We start from the raw sequence: 20,530 nt of genomic DNA, 5'->3' as shown, positions 1-20,530 counted from the left end.
TAATGTTATGATAACTGAATGCTAAGAATACAGTGGCTATCATGCATACATCAACCACCTACCTACCTTTTTTTCTAAAAGTGAAAAAACTGGTAAAGTTGTAGTCACATGCCTGCCTCAGCATGATCTTATTGTTTTTCTGTTCGTAATGCAATTGGCTGTTAACAGCCAGTGTTTACTGACCATGTTGACATTGAAGTTTAAATGAATGGGATGTAAATTATTAGCTATATGGGCCGTAATGTTGTACAGGTTTCAGCTGGTATCTTCCAAAAAGTGACGTTGCATTACCGTTCCCTGATGTAAGAAAACAATCCCTTGAATTTCTCTTTAGCACCATATCATAAAGTAAAAATTAAAAAATCCAGTGTCATACCATAGTTAGTACAACATATCTGGACTTGGATTGGCACAAATTCTGTACAGCATACCGATCCCTGACTGGGATATAAAGATCAGGTCAGAACTTCTGACCTTTAGACCTTCCCATTAGCCTCAGCTAAACTTTGTGATCAGTGCTAATTAGGAGATGTTAGCATGTTGACAAAGATGGCGAATATAGTAACCATGTGCTAAACATCAGCCTGATGTCATTGTGCACATGTAAGCATGCTGATGATAGCTCTGGCTTTATTTTAGCATCCCAAAACTGCTAGCGTTGCCGTAAACTCCGGTCTTGTTTTCTCTTATCTTTGTCATTCTCTCTGTTCCTCTGTCTCCCATGTCGCTCTGTTTCATGCTCCTGGACTAATGTATATTATTGATCATTAAAGGTCACCACACTGCTTCATACCTGAGAGCAATTTCGATCAGTAGCTAAACCAACGACTTACAGCACTTTAAAGTTTTTCTTTTGTTTCTTTTTCTTTTTATTAAACACATTTTGAAGCAGTACTGTACCTAGTGTGTGTGTGTGTCTGTGTGTGTCATCTGCAGTCTTTTTCTACTCGTTCCCTATAGCCTGGTTGTTGGATGCAGTGAGATGGCTTAGATTGAAGGTGCGGTTGACTCCGGCTGGAATGTTTGCAGAGCATCTTGTGTTTAGCTGTGACATACTACATCTTTCCCTCAACGCCGTCCTGAATGAACATACACTAAAACCTGTGTGACTGCGTTTTAAAGCCATTTAGAATACGTGTCTACAACGGTCTCCTCCTAACTGCACCAGTGAATGAGCAAAGAGATGCACTAAAGCTCCGCGCAGCGAAACACACCGAACATTTTTTTTTAGAGAGACCCATCTGACAAAACATCGCTGAGGTGTCGGCTCATTCTTCGACATTATCGTGATTTTCTCCTTTCAATAGCTCTCACCTACATAAAGGCGCTGGTATGTTCACCTACATGTCCTTAAGGTGATGACTCAGTTTACTGGACTTGTGCTGTAGGTGTAACTGACCTATGAGAAGAGACAGATCCCCTGGGGACCAAAGGTGGAGTGGAGCTCAGGGGTCAGGCTCCTCTGAGACCCACAGCTTCTAGTTTGAATGGTCCTCCTGTTCAGCTCACACACTGGCCTGGGGATGGCACTTTAGAGCGGGATACATCCTCACATCACGGACTGGATAAGATCCACCAACAGGAGCCCTGGGACTTTGTTTTTTTTTTTCAAAATTATGTGAGTATTTTTTGTCATTTTAATTTTTTTGTAAATACCTTTTCATTATTATTCATTCGACAGTGGGAAATTACGTAAATTGGGGTTGTCTATGTTATCTGCTTATTCATCAGAAGGTCAGTGTAGTCAAATCTGGTGTGCATGATAATGTAGTGATTAGTGTAACTGTGTCCAGTATTTCTGCATGCACAAAGCAATTCAGATACAACTATTTATTGCTTTCAAAGGATCAAAATGTTGTCATATAATATTATTTTAAAGCCTAAGAAGTCGTATTGCATCAAATAAGTATAAATATTTTATATCTGAAGGAACTTCAAAGAAAACAAATTATCACTTTATTTGCTGATATCAAGAAATGTAGAACTGCATGTTTTCTTTGTTTTTTTCTTAACTCTTTCTAAATCTTAGTATTCATGCATAGACACCTATATATGTATATATTTTTTTAAGATTTAAGTGACAGTCTTTTATTTAACATAGCCAGTCATATTTATATATGTCTAATACTCATAAAATCTGATTCTGAATCGGAATTACTGATGGATCTAATTGCTGTACTACAGGCAATTATAGCCCCTGACTTCAAACATTTGAGAATGCCGGCCTACAAAGCGATGCTGGTGTTTGCAGCACTCTTTGTCCTTTTGGAACAGGCCCAATGTCAAAAGTTGCCAAGTAAGTTGAATTGTTTTGTACTTAACGTGATCACTACAGTGTATTTCCCATTGCATAAAAATAACTCCAAATAACTACATTAACTCTGGGTCTGGACGTGTTGAACATGTTGCTGCTATATTTGTCCAAACCCCTCTGTTAAAGAGCTCTCTAATATAAAGGCAGGTATCATTTAAAACATGACTGACAGTAATCACATATAGTTTTCCAAGATGAACGCTGTACTAACACGTCACGACCAGCGGGTGTCAGTGTTTGTCAGTTCACGTTCCATTGTTTGCCTCGGCAGCGGTCGACCCGGTATTGTATTTCCTGCTGTCAGCGGTTGTGTGGACAGTGAGGGGTCAATGAGGTCATCCTGGGGTTGAGCTCTGCACACGGACATTTGAAGCCCTGCAGCTGAGTCTCACTGTCACCATAATTAAACTAATTAACACCATGTTTTTTTTCTCCCTATGGTGTCCTGCCCACACATAAAACACTCTGTCAGCAGAAATATTACGAGCAGTGCTGTATTATTGGCCTACTGACTGTGATAGATGGCAGTGAAACATAAGTACAATAAGATGAGACTGTGCAGCTTTGTGTCATGGAGAGAGGGTGAAGTTATCACTGCATGTTTATTCTGTAAAACGACATAAAGGGGTAACTTGTTAACATGCTTTTTCTCTATCATTGTAAAGCAGGTTTTTTTGAGTTTCTTTTTCTACCATAGCATTTGTAATCAGTAATCTTCACCGGCTTTCATCCGCACGTTTTAACCTCACACGATTCACTGCAGCCATGCTGATCTCATTCATCCTGCAGCACAATGCATGCAGTGTTTAGAATTCAGTAGCCAAATCCACCCATGGATGAAAATAAACAGCCCTCTTCGTGTTGATGGGTTTAATAAGTTACCTCATTGTACCGGTGAGGAGATGGCATTATTAATGACGGTGAGTAATGCGACGGATTAACAAATCAGTGATATCAGTGCTGACGTCAGATTTAGAAGCAGTCCAGCGCCTTTGATGCCAAATCGGTGGGATGTCAAACTAAACTCGGTGTTTGTGCTGCGAGGTTTTGATCTGCTGGAGGAGTTTCGTGTGCCTGAGTCGAGGGGAGTGAGGAGGGTGGACGGCTCTCAACCTGAGGCGGTGGCCTACCGGGTCAACCCCTCTATTCATCTGCGGAAGACCATGAGGTACAGTACCAGATAGGTCCAGTCCAATAAAGCTGGAATTTTTTTTTAAAAAACACAACTTAACACTGCCCGAAAGAGTAACTTTTCGTGTTCTCTAAGGAGTGACAGTGAGCAAATGAAACTGAGTACAGAGTACACCTGTGCATCACTACAGTCGATTTTGAAGCTTTGAGCATTGATATCATGTCCACATGCAAACAGGGTATTTGATACTTTGAAGTCAATCTATCATTGGTCGCATGATCAGAAAAACTTCCTCATTCCAATATCATGGGTCTGTCAGGAGTGCACTCGCCTGGTTTTAAATCTAGCCAAGTCCAGATTACAGTCTGTACCACCTTGTTTCACACTGAAACATCTCCACAACCAAAGATGATTTGCATTAGCACGCTAACATGTTAAGATAACACGGCAAACATGGTCAATCTTCAACCTGCTAAACACCGGAAATTCAGGACAGGAGAATTTGCGGTGGGCGTGGTCACTTTGCAGTGGTGGGTGTGGCTTGATTACATAATTTTTAACTACAAGTAAAAAAAAAATAAATAAAGTCAAAGTTTTATACTGACATTAGTTGTTTTTCCAACTAAACTCCAAACCATCTTATTCATCTAAAGTGTATGTTGGATGCTTTTCATATCTTGGGCGTAACAACAGGGTTATATCTGAGACCTAGTTTACCAATTAGGACAAAATGAAAGCTTTAGTTTTCCAAAACTAGTATAGTCTGACCGTTGGTGGGATGTTGCTGTTGGGCATTTGGTTTATCAAAGACACGTTAGGAAAGCAACACAGTACATGATATAATGACAACAGAAATGTCAGAAAGGTCGGACCACTATGCATGGTGTTACACTTACAACTGGAAATCACAACAGAATTAAAGCTGTACAGAAGTGACTGTAGTTAATAGCGTGACTCTACAATGATTCTGTCTGCAGTGCCCGTCTGGGGACAACTCCAAAAATATCTTTCACACGCTATCACAATCTAATGATGTTTTAGGCTACAACTAATCAAAATTAGGATTTAGTTTGGGACAAACAGGACCAGATTCTGGAATTGGGACAACCGCTTGTAATTCAGGACCATCCCAAATTTATCAGAATGTCTGGTCACCCTAATCACTGTAGACGTGGTCTTGTTTTTATTAAACGCTCAGTGCCTGAGTCCAGCTTGCCCTCTGAGTTGAGTGAGAACATACTTTGTTCGAATCAAAGGGAACAAAGAATCATTGTCTACTTAGCACTGCGTCATCAAAAGAGATTTCACAAAAAGTTTCAAAGAAAGCGTATTTTATTTTAAGCGTAATGTTTGAGAAGCTCTGTTTCTACTTACTGGTAGCCAGGGTCCAACACAATTAAGTTCCTACAAAAGCACTGAGTGTGTTTTTTTTGTGAAGCGAGCTGCCTCCTCGTTGATGTGATCCAGCTTTCTAAACCTCACTCTCCTACCACAGTGATGTGTACCCAGACGGACTGCCCTCCGACTACTCCGTCATTGCAACCTTCAAGGTGACCAAAGACGCGGCAAAGAAATCCTGGGACCTGTGGCAGGTCAGTGACCCCAAGGGACGAGAGCAAGTCGGCCTGCGCTTCCAGGGTGACACGCGCTCTTTAGACTTCTTCTACACCAGCCCCCGAGGGAGCCAGATGCTGAGGACCTTCCATGGCGCGAAAAAGCTGTTTGACGGAGAGTGGCACAAGTTGGCGCTGAGTGTGAAGGGCAGCCAGGTGAAGCTGCTGATAGACTGTGAAGAGGTCAGTGCAGAGTCCATCGACGAGCCGAGGCCGGTCATCCATCGAGGGTACACGTCCATCGTCAAGCGGGCGGCACGAGATCGCTCTGTGTCTGTACGTTGACATTTAGGATTTTTACGTATAGAAAAGTAATATTTCGTTATCCCTTGATTTGGGATACAACTTCAGTTTCTAATGTTGTCTCTTGTTTCTCTCCAGGTGGACCTCCAGCAGATGGAGGTGTCATGTGACCCAGAGCAGGCTTATTCCGAGGGCTGCTGTGAGCTCTCTGGTGTGGTGAGTCAGCTTCCTTTCAACATGGTTTCCCAGCCCTCTGTTAGAGATGTGTGTGGGAAGTTTTAACTGTTTTTTTTTCTCACCTCTCTGCACACGGCAGTGTGGAGGGTATGCTGAGATCGGTCTGACAGCTGGAAAAGCATCTTGTAAATGTATGCATGGGCAACCTGGCATCCAGGGACCTCCGGGGCCAAAGGTGAATGTACCTGTAGAGTGTAAATGTGAAAATGTGAATAAAATGGGTTGGATCTGAGGTAACATATTTGTATTATTCTGCTGCAGGGTCACACAGGTCTTCCGGGAAATCCTGGAGACGCAGGAAGACAAGGAAACTGGGTAAATAAATACGCAATATGTCTCTCAGTCATGCGAACATCGAACCATTCATATGTTGGACGAACGCTTGCTTAGTGTATTCTTAGCAGCATCCTCTTCCTCTTACGGCACGATAATGAGTTAAACTGAGCGATAGTTAAGTGACATTGTAAAACTTTCACTCGCGAGACAGCAGCAAAGCTGTGGAAAATGGCAATAGAAGTACATCTGAGACACGACAGGATGGAAACAGATCTGGAAGCAGAAGCGCTTAGCGATAGTAAACATAGGGGCTCCTTTCATACTCGAAAAACTCATGTCCGCTTTGCACAAGATTCAGGAGGAAGCCAAGATAAACACGAACCAATACGGATGTGACAATAAATTTGTTTTTTGTCGTTCTGAAATAGCCATTTGCATCTTAAAACACGAGCTCTGCTGGTTTAGAATACAGGATTTAACTCAAACTGGCGAACGATCAGAGGCCTCCTAATGGTTTTGCTTTTCCATTTGGATGTTACGAGCCAAATGTAATGAATCCCACACACACAGGAAAACCAGGCAGTTGTGCAACAGCTACCCTCCGAGTGTCTGGTAATGAGTGGCATTAGCGTGCTTAACTGTTGTGTTACATTTCTCTGATGTTTTGTTTCTTAAATGGTACTTTCTCTCCTGTCGATAAGGCAAATTGAATTCACCGTAGAACGATCACACTGTGAAGGAGAGCTAAGGTCTGAGAGATTATAATGTAGAGAGTTTTCTGCTGCAGGAGCCAGTTACGCATGCATCAGTGAAAGGATAAATACACTCACATTTGTATCCTTTAGGGAGCCACCGACGTGATTATTTCCACTTTAAATTTATGACTTGTTAATCTCTTTGATGCTTAGCAGTCAGTTATGTTGGAGCAGATCAGAGAGTCCGGAGAGCATGTGTTTAAAGACATGGGGGCTTTTTTTTTTATAGGTATGTGATGGTTTGGCATTTAACATGCCCTTTGCACTCAAGGAAATCCCCCAACGCTGCCTGAGCAGACACATGTACGCCTGTAGGCCCACGTACGTTTAAGAGCACATTTCCAGAGCTGTACATGCTACATATTGATGTGCTGAATTGCAGCTGGGGCTCATCTGGAGTAAACATCTGTCTTGTGTAACTCGTTAGAGTTTTGACCTCCTGCCAGCTTGTGAATCGCAGAGCCCCAACATGTTTATCTCCTCCCCTGCTGGCACCCAAGGAGGGCATTTCCTGGCACAGATATATGGACTGTCCATCTCGGGCGGTGGGTGGTCCTCTGCTGGTCGGAGCTATACGGCCTTCGAAACGTTGTAAAGTTCACGGTCATGCTCCTCGCCGTACTGTCGGCCATCTCTGAGGTTAACCTCCGCCCAGTTGCTTAAAAACAGCGTTGGGTGAGATGGTCAAATAAACGGACAACATGAAGGCATCCTGTGCTTGTTTAATCTGTTTGTTGACTCAGTGAAATAGAGCCAACTGGAAAACACTTTTCCTCCTACTACGTAGGAAGTCAGCATCTGTTCAAACAATACCGCTCCATTTTGTTGCATTTATGACTAATGTTTCCTCCTGCTGAATAGAATTGTGTATATTTTCTGCTAATGTGACTGACGTGACATTCACGCCATGTTCACGTTTGAATCTTAATTATCCTCATTTCTACAAACACTCAGTACCACTGTCACATCTGTGTGGTAAATATGAGGCTGCAGCCAGGAGATGGTTAGCCTAGCATAAAGACTCAAAGCATGGGGAAACAGCTAGCCCGGCTCTGTCGAGTACAGAAATACACCTCCAGTACAAGGACCTCCAGGAAGTTCACAACCTCAACTTAGCCACAATGTATAAACCTCAAATTGTCGTTTCGACTAAACAAAATATGTTTTAATTATTGAGGTTTTCGAAGATTGTTTCAGAAGCTCTGGTGGAACAAATGTTTTTTTTCTTTGGAAGGAGCTAGCTTTGTACCCTTAATGTTTGTTCTAAGCTAACTGTCTCATAACATGATTTTGAAGCTGCTACATAATGTTGGTTTGAAGTGCAATTAAGTTAAGGGAAAACACTATCAGTTCTGGCTCGCAGCTGTAAAGCTCATTTATTAACACACTTTATCTAACTGAAGCAATTCAAGTCTTTGAACTGCATTATTACTCTGAGTTTTTTTTTTTAATAATGCAATTTTTAATGTCTTTTAAATGAAATGTTTGTCTTTTAATGTAATTTGTGTGTGCCTGTAAAGCACTTTGAGTTGCCTTGTGTCTGAATTGTGCTATACAAATAAACTTGCCTTGCCTTGCCTTGCCTAACTTGTTAGTTTAGTTAGTGATGGACTATTTCCTGCCCTGTCACCGTGATGTCCTGCAGTCTTTGTCATCACTGTAATTTCTTTTTTCTTAATGTCACACTTGGTTTTTGTATTGCTTAAACAAACAATCTAACATGTTAGTGAGCTTTAAGTATGCTCGCAGACTGGCTGTTTTCCCCTGCTTCCAGTCTCAATGCTAAGCTAAGCTAAGCTAAACTGTCCTGGCCTGCACTTAATGTCTACCATTAAGGAGAGCGCATCTAACTCTTGGCAAGAAAACCAGTACTGGTGTATTGTTCTGTCTTTCCCAAAATGTCAAAACATTCCTTTAAAATGTCCCGCTTCATTGAACGTCAGTCTTGCCGCAATGAATGCAGAAAAATCCAAAACTTCCTCTGAGTGGAAACAGTCGCCAACGTTCCCATTTTACGCTCTATTTCTCAAACCATTCGCAAACAACTGGCTCCCACGAGTCTTGCCTGTGTTTAAAGTTAATCTTGTCTTGCAGGGGATCAGGGGAAACACGGGAGACTACGGCAACATCGGCGAGTCAGGCCCGAAGGTAAGATCCACGCTAATGCGCCCCTATCAGGCCTACACTTCGGTTTGGCTCGTTCTCAAGACCTGTTAATGAAACCTCGCTCTCGTGTCCTCAGGGTGAAGAAGGAATCAAAGGGGAGAAAGGAATGAGAGGACTCTGGGGCCAAGTGGTAATTAATCTCGCTGCGATTTGTCAATTCCTTTACCCTGAAATGTTACAAATCCGAACTAATGAAACTGTGCGTTAACAGGGAGACAGAGGTCCTAAAGGGCTCAAAGGATTACAAGGGGCGGCAGGCTTCAAGGTAAACTCTTCTGCCGGGTTCAGGCTTTAACATGATCTGTTTGATTAGGGAAGTAGTCGGCTAATGAAGTTACAGACCCTTTATTGGATTTCTGTGCAGCTTTATTGTCAGAGTTGTGCAGCTTTATAGATCATCCAGAGGGTTTAATGTCGGCATTTTGACTGTAATTACAGGGAGTACGTGGACCACCTGGAGACATCGGGGAGACTGGGAATCTGGGAGAAGTTGTGAGTTAACCTTTCACGCACTGTGGTAAGCTCATTTGCAAGTTATTATCTAATTAGCGTTTCACTAACATTTTGGCCTCCTTGAAGGGTGCTAAAGGCGAACAAGGATATGAAGGGATTCCCGGGTATCAAGGAGTTAAGGTATTTGACATTTTCTACTCCCCTCCATCTGATCTATTTCTGGATATTGTAATTTAATCTAGAAATTGTGTCAATTCCATCATGCTTTTCTATTTAGGGAGCACAAGGGACCACTGGTGCAGAAGGGAAGGCTGGGCCCAGAGGAAAGCAGGTGGGTTGTTGCGGGATTCCCTGTTCCACAATCCACAACAAGACACTCTCAACACCTTTCAAAATCCTGTCATGTGAGCGTGGAGGGCCAGTAAATCATATTTAATGTGGTAAAACACTGGGAGGAGAGCTATGTTTTTGGCTTATGTGCCGTCTCCATAAACAACGTTTGTTCATGCGGCTGGATTTTGGCTGGGATCTGAGGGCCTGAACTGTATCGATATAATCTGGTGAGTCAGTGGGAGAAGAGCCTCGACCTATTGTATATGAAGGAAGGCTCACTGGTTCACCACGCTGCTCACCGAATGACGTGCGTACAATTTTTACAAATGTTGCTCGAAATGATGATTTGACAGGGAATCGTGGGAGATCCTGGAGAGAGGGGAACCTCCGGAGAAAAGGGGCAGCCCGTGAGTATTACGAGCATGTGAACTAATGTCTCAAGTTTTTGTGTGTTGTTTTGGATTTTGATGGATATCATCTTTTGTCTGAACTTGTGAACACCAGGGGATCCCAGGGCCTGGTGGCAGAGCTGGCACCATTGGACCGAAGGTGAGTCACAGCCGAGTACTCGCTTGCACTTGAAAGTAATTTGTCTGTTCAACAATAATGATAGTGTTTCCCTAGGGCATTATTGGAGATCCGGGCTTAACAGGCAGAGATGGTGATCTCGGAATAGAGGTATTATATTCTGTTGACAACGATGTCTTAATCGTGAATTTGAGAAGCAGTGTGCTTGCTGTGTATCGATTTAAGTCTCATCTGTCGCTCACAGGCTTATCAAGGACCGCAAGGTCTCAGTGGGAAACTCGGACGAAGTGGAACAAAGGTAACCCTCTGATCTTGTTTGGTTTTGAAAATGAATGTCAAATTGAGTTGTTTCTGGCTCATTCCTTTGTTGTGCTTTGTGTCTGTAACAGGGAGAGAAAGGCACCCTCGGGCCCGCAGGAGAAATGGGTCCCCAGGGCCGAACTGTAAGTCACTCTTTCAGTCACTACAGACAAGCACATTATGCATTTTGTACATAAAGTGGTTTGTCAGAAAATGACAAAGAATAAAGCAGTCCCTTTAGGTCGGTTTAATTAATGTTTTATTCCCGAGGGCCCAAGAGGTTACAAGGGCTCTGCAGGGAAGCCAGGAAGACCTGGATTTATCGGCCCACCAGGACCTACTGTAAGTCCTCCACATGAATTTTTCTGAACTCTTCCAAACACTAGTTCATTTTCTTCAAGCCATTAAACTATGTCATGTCTTCACAGGGACACGTGGGTGTGCCTGGAAAACCAGGGTCCAAGGTAATACATCCTCATCCTTTACCCATTAGAAATCAGAAATTACTGGAAAATCACCATTTAATGTCACAATTCCCCATTTAAGGAATGACTGATTTACAACACACTGGTTCATGAGCTATATACAATCATGTATGTCATGAAATCATGAAGTGATGAACTGCAGATGTTTTCTATTACCCCACCAGCTTTGGTGGAGTCACTCTTCAAATTCTTATATTGAGGTCACTGCTAGATATGAGCACAGGTCGAAATCCAAAACCTTCTGCTTGACACTATCAAAACACGGTCTGCGGCAAGTCCCATTGTCTGGACTTCAGCCACAGCACAATAACATAATGAAAATCAGTCAGTAAAGCTGTAGCTGTGACTGAGACCTTGAAATGACTGTCATTGAGGATCTTAATACTTACATCGTAGTAGTGTAGTGTAGTAGTGAATTAAATCGATTCATAGAGAAGTTTCTAAACAAGTGCATTTTTTGCATTTGCCTTGTGCAGGGTGACACAGGAATCCAGGGAATTCAAGGAGCCGGAGGTGCAGAGGTACTGCCTTTCATATTTCTCCTCTCTACGTACCCGTCGTTACATCTTCATCGTGTTTCCTTCTTAACATGACTTTATCTTTACTTTTCATTTTAAAGGGGGAAAAAGGAGTAAAGGGCCCAAAAGGAAAGGTGAGCGTGATTCGGTTGTTAGAGCTTCATTAGCAAATCATGTTTGATGGTGATAATAGCAGTGATAACTGCAACACTTGCACGTTTACAGGCTAAGTAAATTAAGAAAACATTGTGACTAAAAAAAGCCTTTAAATGTCGGCCACGGGGCACAGATAGATACATGAGGCCCTACTCAAGATCAATCCAATGCTCTAAATGTATTCACAAGAGAATTCACAACCTGTTGGCTGTTGTGAGTTGTGACACTGAAAAGAGCAGTCATGCAGACACGCGTTTCACAATACTATGATATTCCTGGCAGACATTCGTCACATTATCTGTTTGCAAACTGAAACCGTCTCGAAATTGAATACAAATCCGCCAAATGACATTCCTATCATTTTTGCAGCATCTGTAGATGTGATGAGGGCAGCAACACCCACACACAAAAATGAATATCGCACATTTTCCCGCTGCTCTCTAACAGTTTGTTTATGTATTCATGTATCATACTTCCATAGCGGGTTTTGTGGTTTTCACACGTTTCAATTTTTCATTTTGTGGTGGTCACGTTTTCAAAAATGTTCTGCTAATATTTAGTTTTACCACTGAAATTTGGTTTGACGGCATAAAAGTTTATTATTACTATTCATGTGACATGATAAGCACTTCAAGCTGTTGCTGCTTTCAATAAGATGTGTGCTCATGCAACGCTGATCGCTGTACTGTATTGTATTGTGTAATCCAGTCCTGCTGATGCTGTTAACCTGCTCTGTAGGTTGGAGGCAGGGGTGGGCAGGGTCCTCAGGGAGGACGGGGGAAGCGCGGCCCGGCCGGCCCACCTGGACGCTCGGGCCCTGTCGGAGTCAAGGGGGTTCGAGGTGAAGGAGGACCAGATGGCTTTCAGGGGCCCTCGGGTCCACCAGTAAGTAAAATAGAAGACTCTGAAAAGCGCAGCACTTCATTTCTCTACTTCATGTGTGAACGATGGCACGGAAACAGCCGAGTAATCATTTGCACTAGTCTTTACACTGACTGGCACACACACTGTGTTTGGTAACAACTTTGGTGTCAAGAACATATTTAAACAGTTTCACATTAGCCTGTCGTTAGTAGTGACTCACAGCAGGGGTCTCATTTAGTGCGGCTATAAATCCATAATGAGCCTGTTGGCTTCATTTGTTTGTTGCATTTTCTCTGAGAGGTAGCCATTTTCTTCATCATGTCCTGTCCTGTAATATTCCACATTACATGTCCCACGCTCGGGTCCTTTCCAGTGATGGATGTGGTAATGATTTGTCACACAGGGCCCGACGCTGCCTGCTGAACACGTGATCGAGGTTTGTAAGGCGGTGTTTCGGGAGCAGATGTCCGCCTTTGCCAACTCAGTAAAGAGGACGTGTGCTGCAGTTTGTCCTCTCTACGGGGACGTGCCTATGGGTGCCCCTGGTCCCCCCGGACAGAAAGGATCCCAAGGACCTCCTGTGAGTTTATGGTTAACGTGTCCCGCGTGGATTTTTATCATTGCTTTAGGTGTTACCTCCATTAAAACGTTAGCTGAGATGAACTGCCATAGCACGTTCTCCATACATTGTTCATTTTTTTTTCTCCCTGCCTGAGTAAAATGCAAACACATTGTGAGGGTCTGGACTGGACTAAAAGAGCTGAAGTATTTGGCAGAAAAGCTTGGAATGAAAACATTACGATTTTCCACGTCTCCATGAGGACAAATAAGGAGTCACAGACTAGACACTTGGTCTGTGTTGAATGGTTTTTGGAGAGTATCAAGGCTGTCCTTGGATTGGAAAGCCTTTTCCACATTATTACACTGTAGGACCGATTCATGTTCCACAACTTCTTTAATCATAACGCTGATAAATGCACTTGAAGCCATGACTATATAAAAATATTCCACTATATTAGATTATGGCCAATAAGCCTCATGTTGTGGTGTTTAATGCCAAACCTTGAATAGTGATGTACCAGTACCGTACAATGTTTTCCTAACAAAGTATTGAATCATCAGCAAAATAAATCTTTTTAGTTTTTGCGCTTAGAGCAGGTCAGAGATGAAGATGAAACCTAAATTCATGACTTGACCTAAGATTGAAAAAAAGAAAAGTTGACACTGAAAACACACAAGAGATTAACAATGTATTTTCCTATTGATGATGTTGTCAGGGCGACCCTGGTAATGATGGTGTTGTTGGAGAAGTGGGCCTGCCGGGATTCTACGGAGAAGCCGGAGAACAGGGCCGCCAAGGAGAAACAGGTGCGCAAAACACACCAGACAGATCATATTTATGAATCATGGTGAACAACAAGACTATAATTCAGCTGTGTTTTTTAAGGAAAAAAGAATTTGGATCCTTTACTTAAACCTGCATTAACTGTTAACTTGACTGGGTTCACTTCACTGAGGCAGGATGACAAAACACATCACTGACACCATACACAAAAAAACCTTAATAAAGGATAACTCCACCAATTTTACAAATGGAGGTCTGTTTAATTGTCTGGTTGATGTTACTCAGTGGCTACGTTGCATTGTGGGTAATTTAGGCACCAGGTTTTCCAAACCAATTTTTCAAAACCTGGCGCTTGCAGTACCCACGATGCTGCTGAAGATGAATAGAGGTGCCGCAGCAATGGACATTATGCAATAAATAGATTTTTGAAAAATTGTGAATATGGGCTCTTTAAAAGCATGCCTGACTAGAAAATTTAAATTTCTAGGTTAACTATAACTGCCATGTATTTGTAGTGAAGCCAAAAGTACAGTGTTTCCCTCTGAAATGTCCCGGAGTAGAGAACTAAAGGAACATTAAATTTAAAAAACCTGAGATAAAATCACTCTTTCTTACAATTTCTGAATAAATATACTTCTTTCCACCACTGGAAAAAACTTACTCTACTACCTTTCATCATGAATCGCAGTGTATGAAACTGCTGAATCAAATCCTGTACAGCGCTGTAAAACCTGTCTGCTAACATGTATATTCTCAGCTCTAATTTATGGTTAGAGGCCTGAGCATGATGTCACAGTCATGCTACATTCTCGTGCCAAGCCAATGAAATCGAAGAATATTTACAAGGTGTTTTAAACATTTCTTTAACAATGATCTCAGTAACACATATGGTCTTTAATCAACATGGATGGCGTGCTCTTGAGTGTTCTCAGTCCCGGGGGAACAGCATTTTGGCTTGTCTATTGTCACTCCTGCTAAGAGACAAATGTGTGTGTGTGTGTGTGTGTGTGTGTGTGTGTTTGTGTCTGGCATGCAGGTGACAGAGGCGAGCAGGGTGATAAAGGGGCCAAGGGTTACGGCCTGCCTGGCCACACTGGAGACCAGGGATCTCAGGGTAAATTCATCTTCACTTAATGTTGTTTGAGGTCTTGTTTAAAATGAGACATTAATGGATATCCACATCTGGGTCTGTGCATCATTTTCCAAACTATAATTGGTCGAGACTGCCTTTCAAAAGCCTAAGAAAGGGAAGAGACGTGTTGTTTGCCAAAGAAGAAATAATTTTCCCTGTATATTCTCTCTTCATGGAGTCTGTGAAAATAGTCTTACTCAGCTAACCCTGCAGACAGGGAGCCCTGAAGACTAAACAACATTTTTGCCTCAATCACAGGTCAGCGTGGACGTCTCGGCAGAGCCTTTAACGGCCAGCCAGGGAAGCAAGGTGAAAGGGGCCATGTCGGCCGGCCTGGACTCAGAGGCCATGCAGGTCTCAGAGGACCTCCAGGTGTTTGTGTCACCTCTGGGTGCGCTGATCCGAACCCCACCAGTGGGACTACTCAGCCGGCACCGCGGAGGTTGAGGAATCGCCCGTAGAGGAAGCAACAGCGAATTGAATATCAAGCTTAAAGGAGGAAAACATGGTCGAAGTTTTGTTAATATGTTTGTTCAAATAAATTTAAGTTTTCATGTAAATATGCATCTTAACTGAAAATGGGAACAGTTTGATCTACAAGGTTACCTAAGACAACAACACCTGTGTGATTTGAAGGAGAGTGGTAACAAAATATATTTGTATAAAAAGACCGTCTTCATTTGATAGTTTTATTTAAACTGATTTCACAAGTCTGAGTTGTCTTAAAACGTCTGTTCTTTATAATAAAAACACAAAAATCATATTGATGTTTTTTAGACCATTGTGTGAAAAATTGATTCTCGTCCATGATCACAGCTGTAAGTAAGTAAGCATGTTTTAATTACTTAATGTAAGATTATGAAAACTTGCAGCTTTGGCGCCCCCCAGTAGTAGAGCAACACATCACTTGGGCAGACAGAAATGAATCCTGTTTCTGGTCTGTCAGGTGATTTTAGTTTAGCGATCACATTTCTGTATTAGAGAATCATGTGCTGCATTCTTTCCCAACAAGACCTTTATTTCACTCGTGATGCACATTGGATTTGCTGAATACATTTTGCCAAAAAGGCCCTGAAATAACTCTTTGTATTATCAGAGTTGAGTCCATTCAGTACAATAAAATTGGAAAAGTCTAGATGAGCTGTGTCAGTAAGTTTTTTCATGCCATTCACATGGGAAGTTAGCTTGTTAGTCAGTCTGGCTCGTGTGCATCCTCTCATAAAATCTGGAGGAATCAAAAAACTTTTTTGGTGTCTTCACCCAGTGAGCAACTTCCATCAAAGTGAATTGGGCGCCATATTGGACCACAATGTCAAATTTTCCAAAGGCCTCATTCAGACCAAATTGGTGCATGAATTCCACCTGGTTAGCGATCGGTTTCCAGTCACCAGCTAGGGAGCAACAAGTATTCCAGAGAGGATTTCTCAATTCCCATCAAGATTGCAGAATAATTCTCCTCCCTTGGTGGTACAGTCTCCTGGTAGCATAAAGTTGTTTTAAGATGTCAAGCAAAGTAATAGAAGCTCGTGTTCTTGGCAGTTAATACTGTGTCCTGTTCTTCTGGCAGAGGCCAAATGTAATATTGTTAACTAGCTGGCCGGATTGCTAGCTTAGGCTACTAACCAAACGTGACGTTGGGCTGCATATATCCAAAGACATTTCTGTTACAACTTTTTTGTTGCAGGGTCACTCCAGTCATCACTGCAGCTAAGTGCACTATCCGCATCCAGAATGAAAGGGAGGACTTATGTTTTCACCCCCACCCCTCACTTTAGGGGGTACTGTACCATCAGGGTTTGTTTTTTTTTTACAGTACATACTATTATCCCTAGATACTCAAATGAGAGTGAGGGTGAAGTTGTGTGCTACAATAGAATCAGATTGTCTATTTTTAAGTCCTCATATTTCACAAAGATTTCCCCAAGTGGAAGGTTTGTAAATCCTCCCTCTGATGCTTTCTGTTTATAATTTAAGTGCTTACAAATCTTCATTATGCTTATTGGGTTTAGCTGTCAAAAGGAAAGTTCAATGATCTACAACCTTTTTTTTCATAGCAGTTGTTGTAGTGATGAGAACAAACAGTGACACAAACAGCCGTGGTTCACACATGGTGGCTCAGCAGAAACCGTTGCTTCACAGCAACACTGAGCTGGTTTGATTCCTGGCCTGTGTGGACTTTCCAGCTTAAAAATCCTGCTGGTCAAGTGGAATAAAGATGAGGATATGACTAATGCGTCGTATATCTGTATTAGCAATGGGCCGGCGCCCTTTCCGGGGTATTTCCTTGTTTTGCGATCAATGAATGCTGGAAGAGGCTCCAGAAATCCTGCAGCCCAGAAAAGACTTAATGAGTTGAGAAAGACAATGATTGTTTTCCATTTAACGGGGAAACACTTCTAAAGGGAAAAACTCCCAGGAGAGTCTTCGTGTAGCTTTTTTCAGTGCATTTTCTGGCTCACATGCTCCTCTAAGAAGCCCATCGACTTCTAGATCGTCATCGTCCACTCCCTTTGTGACTGCAGCATCATGTGTGCCATGCTGCTCTGGATGCTGTGGCCACCTCTGTCATGGAAACTATTACTAATCCACGATTATCCTCTGAGTTTTCTTTCTGGGCTCAACCACTTGCTTCAGACATGCTCACCATTTATCTCTGTGGCACACCATGATCATCTTGATAAATAAGGCTTAATGCATTGTGAGCTGATTAAAACGACCCAATATGGTTGAGCTTCAAAGTGATGGCACAGAATCAGAGGTTATTAGAGAGAGAGGTTTTATGTCGTCCTTGGGCATTAATTTGAAAAGTTTCAGAGCAGCTGCCAGACACTGTAAATGTTTCGTTCATGTAAGTAATAAGCCAAGTTTGTTATTTTGTATTTTACAGAAGTGAAAGTGAGCAGACCTCTAATGCTGTTAGGTCCAACTGCAGATTTTATTAACTATCCTGACCGCTTGTTTTTTTCTCACTACATTCACATGTTTTCACACACGTGTGGGTTGTCGAAACATTTCTGGTTAATTTGCTTCCACATTATTTGTATGTACAATTTCCTCATTTGCGCAAACCAATTTCATAGTTGTCTGAAGTATTCGATTCATAGCTAATTAACCGATTTGATTTCACCGGCTGTAGAGATAATTCTTTCACTGCTATAAATATTCTGGCAGTTTTAAAGAAAAAGCCCTTTGATGAGCGTGTGGCGTTAGAGGGCAATGTAAGAATCTGTTAACAGGCCTTTAATCCTTTTGTCTGAGGCTGTTGGGCCTTCCAATGGGGGCAGTTAATGACTTGCAGCTATGAATTGCCAAATAGAAAAAAAAAGCTTTAAACTGATTTAAGAGTGTCTTTGATCCATCTTTTCCCACATTACATGACTGCCTGAAGGCAAACTTGTCATCAAACAGAAATGATAAAACGTGTTTTATCAGTTCTGTGGATTTCCCGCAACATTTAAAAGCTCTTTAACACCATGTCTCTGAACAGGGGTCAGACTGTTAGAAATTACTTTACTGTGTGCATCAACCTCATAAATGTGCACATTTTACATTAATTGTATTGCTCTGTATGCCACAGGGGTGCCGTGCCAATGGTCTGATCATTTTTTCCGAAACCTCAATAGTCCATCAAGTTTCCCATGGACCAAAGGCCCATTGTCCAACAACCAGCGATCAGAAAACAAACATCCAGTGCTCTGAGGAATTGCTGTTCCAAAAATACACACTCTGGTTTCACCAACTTGCATTGGTAACTTAACTGACATTACAAACTTACTAACTAAATGACCTACATATTTTTAAAACAAAATCTTTTCCTAAACCTAACTAAGTAGTTTTGACCTAACCAAATGCAGTTGTTTCATAGCATTAACCATGTTTACAATTGTTACATAACGATCAAAGCCACTGACTTATTATTAAGGGAACCAGGGAGAGCGTCTATTTTCATAGAAACAGGTATTCAGAGCATCAGGCTTTTGTTTTCAAGTTAACAGGCTGCTGGACAAATGGGCAGTCCCTGCCAGAAGGGTGCCTGATTTACACACCATTCACAAATCCAGGCATGTGGAACGCAGAAACCGATATGATGTCCTGACAAAGAAAATCTGCCCAAGTGGTCCCAAACCCGGGGGTCTGTCGGGTCCCAAGGGGTCAACACAAAACAGAGGCAAGAAAGATCGGTGTATAGTGCTCTCAACACAATTGCTGTTCAGGGTGGCACACACATTAAATATAGCTCATGGCTTTGTTAGGATTTGATTGCACAAAAATGATTGTTTTTCTCTTGATTGGTTAAGCTGCACTTACCATGCAAATGCAGCTACACAAACAAATTATTCAACTTATTCCAGTAAATTAATATAATTAGCTCAAATTTGTCTAATAAGCAAGTTTCCAACTGAATTTGCCTGCTTACAATACAGTTAAAAATACATTTAGACATAGATTTGCTGCAGTTTTCTTGGCAGTTAATACTGTGTGTCCTGTTCTCCTGGCAGAGGCCAAATGTAGCCAAACATAGTTATTATGTAATCTTGGTCAGTGCTCTGCTAAATGTAATCAATCACATTTCCACATAGTTTGACCACATCCCTATCCTCCACAGACATATTAATCACTGTATGGGCCTCAGAAGACAATTTAAGTCCTTCTTGTTGGAAGAACACAATAAACACACAGATTTTCTGCCCCGGGGTTTCCTTCATGTGTACCTCCTGTTGGTTACAAACCCCAGACCAGTTCACATAGACAGGGGATTACTCGGTATTGGAAAGTCTACTCTCACCAGCAGGTTGGCCACTCCCAGGCTCCAAACACAACTCAGTATTTGCATGCGTGATCCACCAGAGTGTGCTGAGGCTCAGGGTCAACCAGGCCGTCAGGAGGGAAGCACTGCTGCTCAATGTCAGCAAAAGGTGACGTCTGACATTTTCATCCCAGCGTTTTTTTATGATATTTTCCTTTTTACCCCAAATATGAGACAACGTAAGCAAGACGTAAAAGTCCTGCAGTTGAAAATAGGACAGAAGTATGAGCAACAAAATCTACTTAAAGTATAAAAAACAAAAGTACTTATTACAGAGTTGTGTTATATTATTATATATTTCATAGTATTACATTATTACTGCTGATGCATTAAGGTCTGCGAGCCATTTCAATTCGAGTCAGTGAAAGAATCTAGTAGTTTTTCTTGAGTGAATGTACTTTCTACCCCTGGATATAAGCTTAATGAAAACTCCCCATGAAAAAGCTTTAATTCAGTCCTTAATTGAATGGAATTTGTTGTCCAAAAAACCCTTTTTTTTTTTTTTTTTTACTCAGATCATAATGAATAGGATGTATAATAATGATAAATGAACATTTCTGTTAGTCAAAATTGGGAAAATCTATCTAATATTCTCGTCTGCACCATTGCAGTTAGCAACACAGCCTTATTTTTTTTTCTAAATAAAGCAGCGGTGTACAGTAAAGGTTTGACACTCTATAAAGCGTTTGGGAGCAGTTGAGTCTGCAAACACTGAGGCTGTCTTTAGTTGATGCAGAGCAGGCTGCCACTGAGTACAAACATGATAGGACTTGTTACAGTGGATCAAACTGAGATCTGCCTGCTCTACAGATAGCATATTCAGCTCTGCATTTCTAACGATTTCCAGCTGTTCGTGCAGGAAAAAAGCAAAGC

General features: G+C 41.9%; 1 protein-coding gene across 1 annotated transcript; it reads left to right on the top strand.

Annotated features, from left to right (window-relative positions):
- The first annotated feature begins 1,143 nt into the window (after positions 1 to 1,143).
- LOC115596364 (collagen alpha-1(IX) chain) lies at positions 1,144 to 15,613 on the top strand. Its single transcript, XM_030441418.1, has 27 exons — positions 1,144 to 1,618; positions 2,185 to 2,296; positions 3,359 to 3,482; positions 4,942 to 5,335; positions 5,441 to 5,518; positions 5,619 to 5,714; positions 5,801 to 5,854; positions 8,665 to 8,718; positions 8,813 to 8,866; positions 8,948 to 9,001; positions 9,175 to 9,228; positions 9,316 to 9,369; positions 9,467 to 9,520; positions 9,876 to 9,929; positions 10,027 to 10,071; positions 10,147 to 10,200; positions 10,295 to 10,348; positions 10,440 to 10,493; positions 10,621 to 10,692; positions 10,779 to 10,814; positions 11,312 to 11,356; positions 11,455 to 11,487; positions 12,248 to 12,394; positions 12,777 to 12,953; positions 13,651 to 13,741; positions 14,755 to 14,832; positions 15,109 to 15,613. Exons 2-27 carry the CDS (start codon positions 2,218 to 2,220, stop codon positions 15,309 to 15,311), a joined length of 2,292 nt encoding a protein of 763 aa, XP_030297278.1. The 5' UTR covers positions 1,144 to 1,618; positions 2,185 to 2,217; the 3' UTR covers positions 15,312 to 15,613.
- Positions 15,614 to 20,530: the final 4,917 nt, after the last annotated feature.

This window comes from Sparus aurata, chromosome 15 (genome assembly GCF_900880675.1).
Source record: "Sparus aurata chromosome 15, fSpaAur1.1, whole genome shotgun sequence".
Lineage (NCBI taxonomy): Eukaryota > Metazoa > Chordata > Actinopteri > Spariformes > Sparidae > Sparus > Sparus aurata.
Note: the sequence above shows the minus strand (reverse complement) of the source record. Positions and strands in the feature narration are given on the sequence as shown.

What these genes read in the sequence shown, in the direction of transcription:
- LOC115596364 (XM_030441418.1), top strand. Translation starts at nt 2,218, where the DNA reads ATGCCGGCCTACAAAGCGATGCTGGTGTTTGCAGCACTCTTTGTCCTT. An exon ending in CCGGAGAAAAGGGGCAGCCC is followed by an intron (nt 9,930 to 10,026) that starts GTGAGTATTACG and finishes TGTGAACACCAG; the next exon opens with GGGATCCCAGGGCCTGGTGG. An exon ending in TGGGTCCCCAGGGCCGAACT is followed by an intron (nt 10,494 to 10,620) that starts GTAAGTCACTCT and finishes TTTATTCCCGAG; the next exon opens with GGCCCAAGAGGTTACAAGGG.